Source organism: Phascolarctos cinereus, unplaced genomic scaffold (genome assembly GCF_003287225.1).
Source record: "Phascolarctos cinereus isolate Bilbo 61053 unplaced genomic scaffold, phaCin_HiC Scaffold_1;HRSCAF=81, whole genome shotgun sequence".
Lineage (NCBI taxonomy): Eukaryota > Metazoa > Chordata > Mammalia > Diprotodontia > Phascolarctidae > Phascolarctos > Phascolarctos cinereus.
In genome coordinates, this window is record NW_027555514.1 from 295221445 (window position 1) to 295234016 (window position 12572).

At 42.2% G+C, this 12572-nt stretch overlaps 1 protein-coding gene across 1 annotated transcript; it reads right to left on the reverse strand.

Annotated features, from left to right (window-relative positions):
- Positions 1-180: 180 nt before the first annotated feature.
- Positions 181-1095, reverse strand: LOC110201607 (vomeronasal type-1 receptor 4-like). Its single transcript, XM_020977379.2, has one exon. The coding sequence runs from the start codon at positions 1093-1095 to the stop codon at positions 181-183; it is 915 nt and encodes a 304-aa protein (XP_020833038.1).
- Between the last annotated feature and the right edge of the window lie 11477 nt (positions 1096-12572).

The window sequence follows — 12572 nt, forward strand, 5'->3', positions numbered from 1 at the left end:
CCCCTAAAAATCATGAAAGATTTTGGGCAATGTTCACCAGCCTCAGGTCCTGGTCTGTTTTGGTGTTTCTGTATGGGGTCAGGGTTAAGGAGTGGGGTCCATCAGACACTGTCTTCCCTGAAGATCATCAAGGAGGGGTCCTTCCTTAAATGTCGGCCTAAGGGTGCTGAACCCTCAACATTAAGCGGGAGGCCAGGGCTTGTGCCTGTCTCTGGGAGCACAGCAGGCTCTGGCCACTTGGCTATCCCTGGAGATCAGGAGAAAGGGGCTGATGGTTGGGAAACATAGCACCAGAAATGCAGACACATTCACCAGCCATGAACTGGAATGAAGAAAGTAGTTTTGGTAGACGGCAAAAATTCCATTGGCAAAGTAAAAGGAGACAAAAGTGCTCACCACCAGCAGGATGGACCCAGTGACCCGGATCTCTGGGGAGGCTCGGGGACAGCAGCTGGTCCTGTGCAGGTGCTGGACTTGCTGGTGGTGTTTCCTCAGGAGAATCACCTTGTAGCCACTTGTACATATCATCAGTGCCACACAGAACACATCTCTGAAGGTGGTTAACCACACAAAATTGCTACTTGGTTCTTTCCAGGTACAGAAAATGAGGTCATCTGATACTGTGAAATTGGTGTTGTGTCTCTGTGGGCCTGTAATGCCTATAGCTGTGCCAACTTCTATGAGCAGGCTGAACAGCCAGCAGAAGATGCAAGAAGAGATAACGTACTTGGGGGCTCTGGCTTTGACTCCTTCCCATGGAGAGCTGACGGGACTGATGACAATTGCCTGGAAGCCACTTAACAGGCAAGTGCTACAGAGAGAAAGACACCGGCTAACTCTGTGAAGGTAAAAATCAATTTTACACCAGGTGTCATCCAGGAAATCTTTCACCCCAAATGCAGACATTGTCATTGGGATGCCCCTGGAGAGCAGGAAAATGAAGTTGGCTAAAGTCAGCTGGCCCATGATTTGGTCTGTGGGCCTCAGCTTGCGGCTAGTGAAGATAAAAAAGCACAGGAGGATGGAGTTCCCCAGCACCCCAAGTCCTGTCTGAGAAAGGTAAAGAGTTCCCAGGATCACATCATGTGGAATCATTCCTTCAGTGTTTAAGGGAGAAGAATGATGGCCAGAGTCAGGGGGACCTTGATAGAAAAGAAGAAGTAAAAAATATCAGTGTAGCAAATGTCTTGAGGTGACTCTTCTACTTACCACTCTCACTGGCAAATTCAAGTTGTGTCCCTAGAATATGGCTACTACATCCCCTCAACAGATCCAGGAGTAATCCTGAGATACTGGAAGTGAGGTTGTCTTTGTGATGTCATAGGTCATGAGCCCCCACCAGTGGGTTTCTTTCCATGGTTATCAGTTGATATCATTTAATCTTCTGACATGTAGCTTTTAGAAAAGCTTCTATCTATCTATTTATTAAAGTTTTTTTTTGTTTTTATCATCAACTTAACCTACTATGAACAAAATAGACATGGACATATGCATGGTAGAACATGGCAGAGGCAACTAGGCAGCTCAGTGGAGAGAACATTGGGCTTGGAGTCAGGAAGACTTGAGTTCAAATCTCTCCTCAGACACTTACTGGCAGTGTGACCTCTGCCTCAGTTCTCTCACCTGTAAAATGGGGATAGTAATTGCGCCTACCTCCCAGGGGTGGTTGTAAAGATCACATGAGGTAATATTTGTAAAATGCAGGCACAGTACCTGGCAAATAGTAGGCACGTAATAAATGCTTGTTTCTTTTCTTTCTTCCTTCTAGTCAACTTGCTTTTCTTTTAAAATACATAATACAGTCAATAAAGGGTTTTTTTACTAAGGTGGCAAGTAAGAACAGTAGGTACAAAAGATCCCCCTAAATGTCAATGACAGTATCCCATGTCTTCATACAGGGTCCAGGGGAAAATATGCTGAAGCTTAGAGAGCCCATATGGCAAGGGCTTAACACACAGCCCCTAGAAATTCTTGAGGTATGGTGTGGTTTTCTGCTGGGCTCCTTGTGGAGCTCTGACTCTGCATCTAGTCTGTCCTTGGCACTTAATACAGGCTCTGCCATAGGCTGATCTGGGTCTGCTGCTGGGATGCTGATGGGAAGATGGGAAGTATGCAAGACACACCTTGGTCCATGGCATGGGAGTGTGGAGGGAAGCACGGTGAGGCTGAATCTCCTCCTCCTCCTCTTCACTCTTTCTAGTCTCACTTTCTACCACTAGCTGATCACTTAACTTCAAATCTCTCAATCAATCAATAAACATTTAGTAAGCACCTACTATACGCCAGGTAAGAGCTGGGAACGCGAAAAAAGAGAAAAGATAGTTCTTGCCCTCAAGGAGATTACAATCCAATGGGGGAGACAATATCAAAACATACACAAAGCAAGTTCTATACAGGATAAATAGGAAATTAACTGAGAGAAGGCCCTGGAATTAAGAGGGGTTGGGGAAGGCTTCTTGTAGAAGTGGAGAATTTAGTTGGGTTGTAAAGGAAGCTAGGGAGGTGAGTGGTCAAAGAGGAGGAGGGAAAGTGTTCCAGGCATGGGGGACAGCCAAAGAAAATGCTTGGAGCCAAGGGATGGAGGGTCTTGTTCATGGATCAGCCAGGAGACCAACGTCCTTGGATCGAAGACAACATGTCAGGGAGAAAGATGTGAGAAGATTGGAAAGGTAGGAGGGGGCAGGTTAAGGGGGGCTTTGTATGGTAAGTAAAGCATTTTATATCTACTCCTGGAGGCACCAGTGAGTATGTCAATAGATGCTGAAAAAAGATTTTTATCAAAATCTAATACCTGCATTTGTTAAAAATTTTAGAGGACATAGAAATAGCTGGATCTTTACTTAACATAGTAAATTCTATCTATAAAACATTTTATGCTACAGAGAAAACTTAGAAGCTTTTCCAATAAGATGAAGGGTAAAACAAGAATGTCCATTATCATCATTAGCATTTAACATACTTCTAGAAATGCTAGCTATAGCAGTAAGTTAAGAAAGAGGAACATAGGGAATAAGCATATACAAAAAGAAAGAGAATCCATCCTTTGATGGATGATATGATGATTTACTCAGAAAAGTCCAAAGAGTCAAAAGTAATTAAAATAATAAATGCACTAAATTATATGATACAAAACCAATACAGGTAGATCTTCAGCAGTCCTGTATGTCATCAAAATCCAATGAGAAAAACTAGAAAGAGAAATTCTATTCAGAATGACTACAGAAGCTATAAAACATTTGGGAACATGTACCAACATGCACGCAGGAGCTATATGGCTCCAAATATACAAGACTTTTCAGAAACAAAGACAGATGTGAATAATTGGAGAAACATTAACTATCTATGGTCAGGTCAACCTATATTACAAAAATGATAATAATACATAGATTAATGAATTTTTTTTTCTGTGCTGTCCCAAATGACCAAAGGAACTAGAAAAAGAATGAAATTCATGTTTCAAATTAAACAACTCAAAGGAAATAATGAGAAAAGTGGGAAGAAAGGGGATCTATCAGTACCAGATCTCAAACTCTACTACAACACTATAATCATTAAAACAACTTCGTATTGGTTAAAATACCAAAAGGTCACTTGGCACAACAGATTAGGTATACATCATGCTGAAGCAAACACAGTAGCATAGGGTTCAAGCAACTCTAAGTTCCCAGTTCCTGGGGGAAGGACTTATTTGACAAAAATTACTCAGAAAACTGAAAAGCAGTCTGGCAGAAATTAGGAGCAGATTTCATGGAAGTGCGAGCTGCAGAGTGGTTTCCTTTGGTGACAGAAGAAGATATAATCTCATGTGCTTATCAACATAAGTGTTCACCAAGAGAATACAGAAAGGCACCAGACCCATCCCCGTGAGAATGAGGGGAAGATACTAAATGGAATAGACATCTAGGCATGTCAAGTCTCCTCATATTGAGAACTGAGATGATTGTTAAGGTGCACAAACTCAGCTGACATCACCTATTAGAAATGATTGTCAGGCACTCCTGCCAGACCAGTGAGTCTATTTAAGCCTGTTTTGCACTACCTTTCATTGCCTGCTACATTAGCCAGACTAGCCCAACCCTTGTGAGAATGTCAGTGCCATGTAGGAGAGACTGGGGAAGTGAACAATAGGCAAGGTTTGGAGGAACTAGGAGGGTCTTGACTTGGATGGTCTTGGACTTGGACAACCCTCCTTTGTTGGGGACCCTAGTTGTATACCTGAGAGAGCATGTGGTCAGCTAAAAGGTGTGTCTGCATTTCCTTGAGAGTCCTATGTTGTCTGTAGTTAAGTCTGATGCTAATTCAGAGTACATCAAAGATGTGATCTGAGCCTTTTGATTCTGCCCCAGAGAGGCAAACTGGGTTTCTCATAATTTAACTCAATGCTATTTCATTGGGATAGACTAGTAACATTTGTGACAAGTTGTGCTAATCAGATGCCAGATCTGGCTGTCTTCAGATTACCTAGACACCAGCAGACCTTCTGAAGGATTAGTAGGCTCCATTTCTGTAACTCAGCTAAATAATTCCTATAACCTGCTTATTCCAAAGCTACACCATGTTTAACTGCCTTTCACCATAATCTCAAACTATGTCTCAAATCCTTGACCTTTACCACTACTTGCTGAAGGACAGGAACAGTGAATTGTTTAGGGAACCTTGATTCACAGGGACAGTGGTTCTGTTTCCATTAGCTAGTGGACTGGTCAGGGTATGGGCCTGAGGAAAGGACATTGGGATCAGCCCACAATATGGAAAACCCAGATTTAGTAGAAACCTTCCACCAGTGCTATTCCACCAAGTCTTTGTCCTTGACATTTGGAGATATATTCTTCATCTGCCAGAGATGGATGGTCCACAACTGTACATTCTACACATTTATGCTAGGTCAGTAGACCATCTGGTGGACTTAACCCCCAATAATGCCAACATTTTGGTGTTGGGTGGGGAGGGAAGTAGTGTCACCAGTAACCACACTTGAACTGAATGTTTTTGGAGACAAGTTAGTCAAGATAAGTGATCATCTCTTCAATACTACCAGCCTTTTGCTTCCAGATCATAAAGGGACATCCCTTCTCTGTCATGGATAGCATGTTTCCTTATTGGTTCTCTGGAGTTATGGATGGCCATTGTATCGATCAATGTTCTCACAGTTTTCTATTTGCTTGTTTTTACAGTGTGATTGGTTTTATAGAAATTGTTCTCCTAGTTCTGCCCATTTCATTCACCAACAGTTTCTACAAGTCTTACAGACTGTCCACTTTTATAATATTGATTCTCTAACCCACGTTGTTCTGGTTCTGCTCTTTCATGCTGTATCAGTTCCTGTAAGTAATTTCAAGGCTTCTCTGAAGTCAACTATTTCCTCATTTCTCACAGCACAATAATTCTCCATTACATTAAAACATGACCATTCCCCAATTGATATGCATCCCCTCAAATTTTCAGGGTTTATTTTGTTATTAAAAAACTGCCATAAACATTTTTATAACCTTTTCCTCTTTCTGTGATCTCTTTTGGCTAAAAACAAGCAGTTCACTAAAATGAATAAACATTTCAGTTATGTCTTAGGATGTGTATGTACAACATTCCACACCTATAGCTGCTCACCTCTTCAAAGAAGGTTAGGAGGTGCATTTTCTCAACTGTTTTCTAGGTCCAGCCCTGGTCATTATAATTACAATGTTCAGTTTCTATGTTTTGATCTTTTCCTTCACTTTGCCACAGTTATTATGTATATTGCTTTCCTGGTTCTGTTGACTTCACTCTCCATTGGTTCATATAAATGTTCCCACACTTCTCTGATTTCATCGTTATTGTTTCTTAAAATGCAGTAGTATTTTATTTTGGTAATGTACCACCATTTAGTTATCCATTCCCCAACTGACAGGAATCTATTGTCTTTCCAATTCTTTGTTTCCTCAAAAGTGTTGCTGTAAATATTTTGTTGTGTATGAGACCTTTCTTTCTGTCTTTGACCACCGTGAGTTATCTGCCTAAAAGTAGGACCTCTGAGTGAGAGGGCCTACTCATTTTAGTATCTTTCAACAACAACTCCAAATTGCTTTCTGGAGTGGTTGTACTGATTCCCTAATCCATCAACAATATATCAGTACACCTACCTTCTGATTGCTCCTCCAACACTCAATATTTCCACATTTTGCCTCCTCAACAATGTAGTAGGTTTAAATATAATTTTAGAGTTTCAGTGTTCAATTCTCATATTATTAGTAACATATGACAGTCTTTTATGTACCCATGAATAGTTTTCAGTTTTCTTTTGTGAATTGTTTGTACCCTTTGATCACTTATACATTGGGAATGGAACTTTTTATTATAGGTTCATGTGAATTTCCAATACATTTTAGATGTCTCCACTCCTAAGGAATATTTGATACAAAGGTTACCCTCCCACATTTACAGCTTCCATTTTAGTAGAAAAGACATGATTTTCTTCATGCAAGAGATGTTCAATTTCATTTGGTCAAACTTATCTTGTTTGCCTTTTATGATTGCCTCATTCCTTCGGTTCAGAACTCTCTTTCTAGACATGGATGTAAAAGGTATCAGGTCATGTTAGTATGAACTTTCATTTTCAAGTTGTGTATCTGTTTTGATTTTATTCTGTGATATGAGTTATAAGGTATTACTCTAAAAATAATTTCTACCACACTATTTTTAAGTTTTTCCAGAAGTTCATATCAAATGAAGGAAGTTTCCAAATAATTCATGTTTTCCTGTTTTTTGAACATAGGGCTATCAAGTTAAATAACTTAAATGCCTCTGGTTAGCCTTTAAAACCTTTACAGCATGGACTTAACTGTCCTTCGAGTCTTCTTATGCATTGCTCCTCTTCATCCCTCTGTGGTGCAGCCAAAATGGCTCATTTTCTGTTCCTCATTGCATCTCCACCCTATGAACTTTATACAGGCTATATCTCATACCTGAAGTGACCAACTTCCTCACCTCTGCTCTTAAAATCCCTGACTTCCTTCAAAACTCAGCTTAAAGGCCAACATGCACATTAAGCTTTTCCTGATCTTTCCAGGGCCTCCTCCTCCCCAAATAACTTTTTTTTTGCTTTGTGTGGATTTTTACATGTAAGTGTTTCCTTCTGTAATGAAGTGTAAGCCCCATGAGGGGAGGAACTGCTTCATCAGTTTTCTTCATAACCCTCAGAGACTGCCTAATGGATAGTAACTTTTGAAGGAGTGCTTGCCAACTGATTTTTCTTTCTGATTCTTCCTACTCATGGCTTAACCCAGAGCCCCCTGGCAGTTTGGGCTGTGGAGCAGAAGAGAATGATGCACTCATGGGCCATGAAATATTTAAGAAAGAGAAGTTTACTGAACCCTGAAAAGGATAGAGAAGGATATAGTTTACTTGTTCAAATGTGTGTTGCCCTCCTTTGCCTCCCCTCATGGTGGCAAAGCTGTACCACAGACATCCATCCCACAGAACAGTGGGATGTCTAACTCTAAAGATGCTCCTGAAGTTCCACAGAAGAATTGCTCCTAGATGGACTCGGAAGTCATGCCAGTGGCTGAGATACTATCTGTAAAGCACTTAGTATGGTGCCTGGCATCTTGTAAGCATTGGATAAAGCTTGTTTCCATTCCCCTATGAATGGTTTAGGTCTCTGTGGTATGGAACCCCAAGATTCTGAGGATCACCTATTTGTTCTCTGTAAGAGAAATCAGCACAGTCTATGTGATACAAATGTTATTCCTACTACATCTTACTCCTTGGTGGCAAGATCTCAAAATCTTCCATTGCTGTTCAGTCACATCCAGCTTCTTGTGATCACATTTGGGATCCTGGCAGAGGTACAGTAGTGGTTTTGCTATTTCCTTCCATAGCTCATTTTACAGATGAGGAAACTGAGGCAAACAGGGTAGAGTGAGTTGTTCAGGTTCACAGAGCTAGTAAGTGTGTTACACCAGATTTGACCTCAGGTCTTCCTGACTCAAATCCCAGAGTTCTATCTGGTGCATCACCTAGCTTGCCCCTTGAAATCTTCTGGGATCATCAAAACACTTAGATGACTTTAAGGCTCTACAGAAACAACTCTGACCTCAGGGATATGAGAAGCCACATAGGCAGAGGAAATGAGTACAAATAAAAGATTGACACACATATCAGACAATGTGAAAGTCCTCTAAAATGGCACAGTGCATTCTGTGGGGGTAACATCACGGGCAGTGCACAGTGGGTCTCCCAACGTAAAGCAGCAATGATGAGCAGGACCACAGAGCAGATGATGACGCCTCCAGCACAGCCACCAATCCCCATCCTGGGTCAGGATTCTCTGTAGCAAGATAGCTAAGAGGTCATGGGTTGAGTGCAGCCTCTCCGTGGGCCTAAATAACAGCAAGCTTTGGCCTGAACTACCTCCCACTCAGTGTTCCCCTGTCTTTCAGCCTGAACTTTCCCTGTATTTTCCCAACAATCCCACTCTTTGATTCCACAAATCCTTCTCAGGATGAGTTATATGAATCATCCCAGGGGAAAGGAGACTTGACAATTGCTGGGATGTAGACATAGAAGGGGAGTGGGAGCTGCTGGGAGCACTCCAGGAGGGCAGAGACCCTGAGGCCTGGGTGACTCTCTACAGGGCACAGAATAAAGAAGGGTAAGAGAAGACCCAGTGGAACTCTGTCTCAGAACAGCCCAGCTGTAAGCCATTCTGGAGGCTGGGTGCAGGGAATCCCAGGACTTCCTCACCCTTCCTAGATGGGCACCATGTAACAGGGACACAACTTCTGGGAGGTAGGATTCCTAATGTTAGCACTCAGGGTCATGACTGTGGTGAAGCTTTTTAAAAATGAGGAGCCAATCTCCTTTCCTCTCCCTCTGCCAGAGCCACAACCTGTTGGTGAGCATGACCGGCAACTCTAGCTAATCCTAATATCTGGGAGCTACTCTGCTGAGGCCTGTCCTGCTATGGTGGCCATTGTCCTGTCTTCAGAGTCTGGTTTAGAATGGGGCCTGTACCCACTCCTAGTGCCTGCTTCCAGGACCCATGATGCTGCTCACTTTCTTGGGGCCTACACTGCTGCCAGGACCCCCTTCCATTGTCTCTATGTGAGTGTTCCAGACTACATCGAGAACCATTTATGTTCTCCCTACCCATTGCATTCTCCCAAATGGACCCTGGGAATGGTCCTGGAGTTTCTTAAGTGTGATCTCTTACCCTTTGCTCCTCTGATGGGGGGGCCACCTGAACCAGGGCCTCTGCCACAATAGCTTCATGTGTCTTGGTCAACATTCTGTCATCAATGTAGTGGTGGACATGATGCCCTCAAGAAGTAAGCCATATCAGAAACTGCTTACCAGACTGTGACAATATAAAGGAGAACTCAAGTAGGGCTGGTGTGGGAGAGTCAAGGTGAACTGAACTCCTTGCCAGGTGAAAGCCAATTGCTCCTGACTAGTCCCAGCCTTGAGAATGGATTTAAAAAGAAGCATTCATGAAACCACTGGCCCTATGCCCCTTATCTGGCACATTGCCAAGGCCAGGACTGCTGCTGGTATTGGGTGACAAGCACCCACACAGCTAACGCAGAAGAGCTCCTTGTATTCCTTATCAAGTGGTCGACATTTCCAGATTCACCATAGAAATTGGGGTACCCTAGTGGACCCACCGGAGATCCCCTGATATGATAATAACCTGGCTAGCATTATTCAGGAGCCTTTTGTATCCATGTTGGTGTGGGTGAGGTCTTTAGAGGATGCCTTTGGCTCAGGTGAGGCTGAAGGTGCCCTTGCATGATTTTGTTAGCACTTGCTAGACTGTTGCTCATTCAGGTAGAGGTTGTGACCTTGATGGATACTGAGATTTCCGCTCCCAACCTCAGTACTGTGCCTCTTCTGCTAGTCCATTGGACTCTACCTGGGAGGGCTTGGCTCTTGAGGCTTGCCTCCACTGCTGGTGCCCACCTACCTCTTGGGTAAATGAAACATGTAAACTGGACCTTGGTGGGGTATGGGAGCATTAGTCCAGTGACTAGGGCCAGATACCGTTAAGTCCAGGAGAGCCAAATTCAAGTCTAGGTCCCAGGTACCAGTGAAATCTTGAGTGTGGCCTCCTCGTCTCATTAAGTGGAAACTAGTCCAACCTATGTAGAAGAAATCCTACTCCTACTACACTTCCCTATCTAGTCTGCTGCACTCATCTCTTTTGTTGTTTTTAACAACTATGAAATCATTTTTGATGATTATGGCTTCTTAAAAGTTTAAAGTCTGTAAGGGCCATCTTTCCCCCTCCTCCCCACCCATTCCTACTTTTCACATTATTTTCCTTGAGACTTTTGGCACTTCAGGTCCTCCAAATGAGTTTTGTTGTTTTTTGATCTAGCTGAATAAATTGTCCCCTTGGTAGTGTGCCCGGAGTGGGGCACACCCTGTATGTTCATTTCTTTAATATCATCTCTCTTCTTCTATTTGTGTAAGTCAAATATGGGCAGTAAATAGTCCTCCTGTTGTTAAGGCCCTTGTTCTTAATGAGCATTTGTTCTTTGCCTTCATCTATCAGAGGGGTCTTGGGAGACAGGCTTCCAAATATGTTGTACATCTGATAGTCATTGTGTACAGAATTTTTCTTTCTGCTTTTCAAATTAGTCTTTTGTTTTTATATTTTTGCTTCTATATAGAAATACTTCTGTTGGCTGTGAATTTATTGTTTTTGTAAATAATGTACTGAATCTATTAATCATCTCAGTTAAAATTTTTTTTCTGATTCTCTGAGAATTCTCTGGTAAACTATCACATTATCAGCAATTAGGGAGAATTTGGTCTTATATTTGCCAATTTTTGCATCTTTAATTTCTTGATCTTTTTTCATAACTATAGCTTAACCCATATTTTTGAAAATATGAAAAATTATAGAGTGGAATGATACCAGTTATCACTTTATTTCTACATTTACTGGGAAAACTTCTGGTGTTTCCTCTCTGTAAATAATTCTAGTCTTTAATAGATCTGTGCTTATGGATATGTCCATTTAGCATATTAAAAAGTGATTCTAAGCTTTCACTTTGTTTTGAAAGTATTTTTTTAATGTCAGTAAGCATTGGACTATGTCAACAACTTTTTAAGAGCCTGTTAGTATAATCCTGGGATTAGGATTTAAAAAAAACCTTTTAATATAATTATTTTAATTGTTTTCCAGTGTTGAACCATCCTTGCATCTGTAGTTGGAAATCCAGCTTGGTCATGGTGAATCATTGGACATATTGCTATAGTTTTGTCCTAATATTTTGTTTAAAATGATTGCACTTCTTGAGAGATAGTAGTCTGAATGATACTGTCTGTAGTTTTCTTTCTTTGCTTTATTCTTCCCTGTTATGGACTAGATTCTTCTCCATGAGTCACTTTGTCTAGTCTAGTCTAGTCTAGTGGCAATTTGATGGCCTATCCCTCAATATGTAAGTTAATTTAGTGTCTCATAAAAGGCATTTAGGACAGTGTTTTTATTCCCTCATTTTTGAGGCTAATTTGCTGAATCCAGTATTGATTGCTTATTAAACTTTCAATAAAACTCACCTTTAAATCTACCTAGGCCAAGGTCCCCTCTGTCTCTCCCCTCTTCCCCCTTGGAATTTCTTTTACAACTAGTTCAATTTTATTTCCTGCCACTGAATTGTGTAAAATGCCCTCCTTTTTTGCTCAACTTCTAATATTCTAACCCATAACTGAGTATGGGAGATTTTGATGATTCCTTTTTTTTTTTTGGTGGTGATTTTAAAAGGTGCAGATTTCATAAACCACTCAGGATCTAGGAGGTCAGATCCTCCCAAGAATGCATCTGCCCCACCTCCCATTTCACTTTCTGTTAAAACACTGGGGCCCTTGTCCTCCTGTCCTCAGTGCCCATCCTTACAGTGGCCATTGTGCTAAGTTGTGGATGCCTGATAGCCTTCACAATAGCTGTATTACCTGCTTCTTTCCTCTATACAAACTAGGGAAGCACCACTCCTAGCCCCTAGAAACCATTAACCAGCTCCCAGTTAGGTGACTCACCCATGGCCTTGCAGTGGGTAATGATGCAGGCAGGATTCCAGTTCAGGTATCCCCTAACTACAAGTTCTCCCTCTTTGTATGGCTGTATGTGTGGACACACACTCTTGCTGCCAACATTGTTCTCTAGGAGTGACTCTCCAAGCACTGTCAAATGGGGCGTCACAAGACCAATTGACTCCCTGCTTCCATATGGCAGGGCTGTGGGTGCAATGGCTGGAGCTCAGCAGACACTGGCTCATTGCTTCTTCCCCACAGGCATGGGGAGGTGACCCTCCCTCACTAAGAGATAAAGGGCTGGGGGATAGGGTGAGGTGAGAATGGAGAGAAGGCAAACGACAGACATTGACAACTTATTCCTGATCATCCAGTTCCCCTGCACTTGCTCTTCCACAACTCCTCCATCTGCTGGAGAAGATTCTCCAGCTGCCCCCACCACAGCGAGGGGACATAAGGTCTCTGCTCCTGTGCCCAGTCTCTCCCCAACTTACTTTGCCTACTCTACTTCCTTGACTGGACTAGGCTCCTTCCATCTGTGACCTGAAGGGAAGAGGCAG

What these genes read in the sequence shown, in the direction of transcription:
- LOC110201607 (XM_020977379.2), bottom strand. Translation starts at nt 1,095, where the DNA reads ATGATTCCACATGATGTGATCCTGGGAACTCTTTACCTTTCTCAGACA.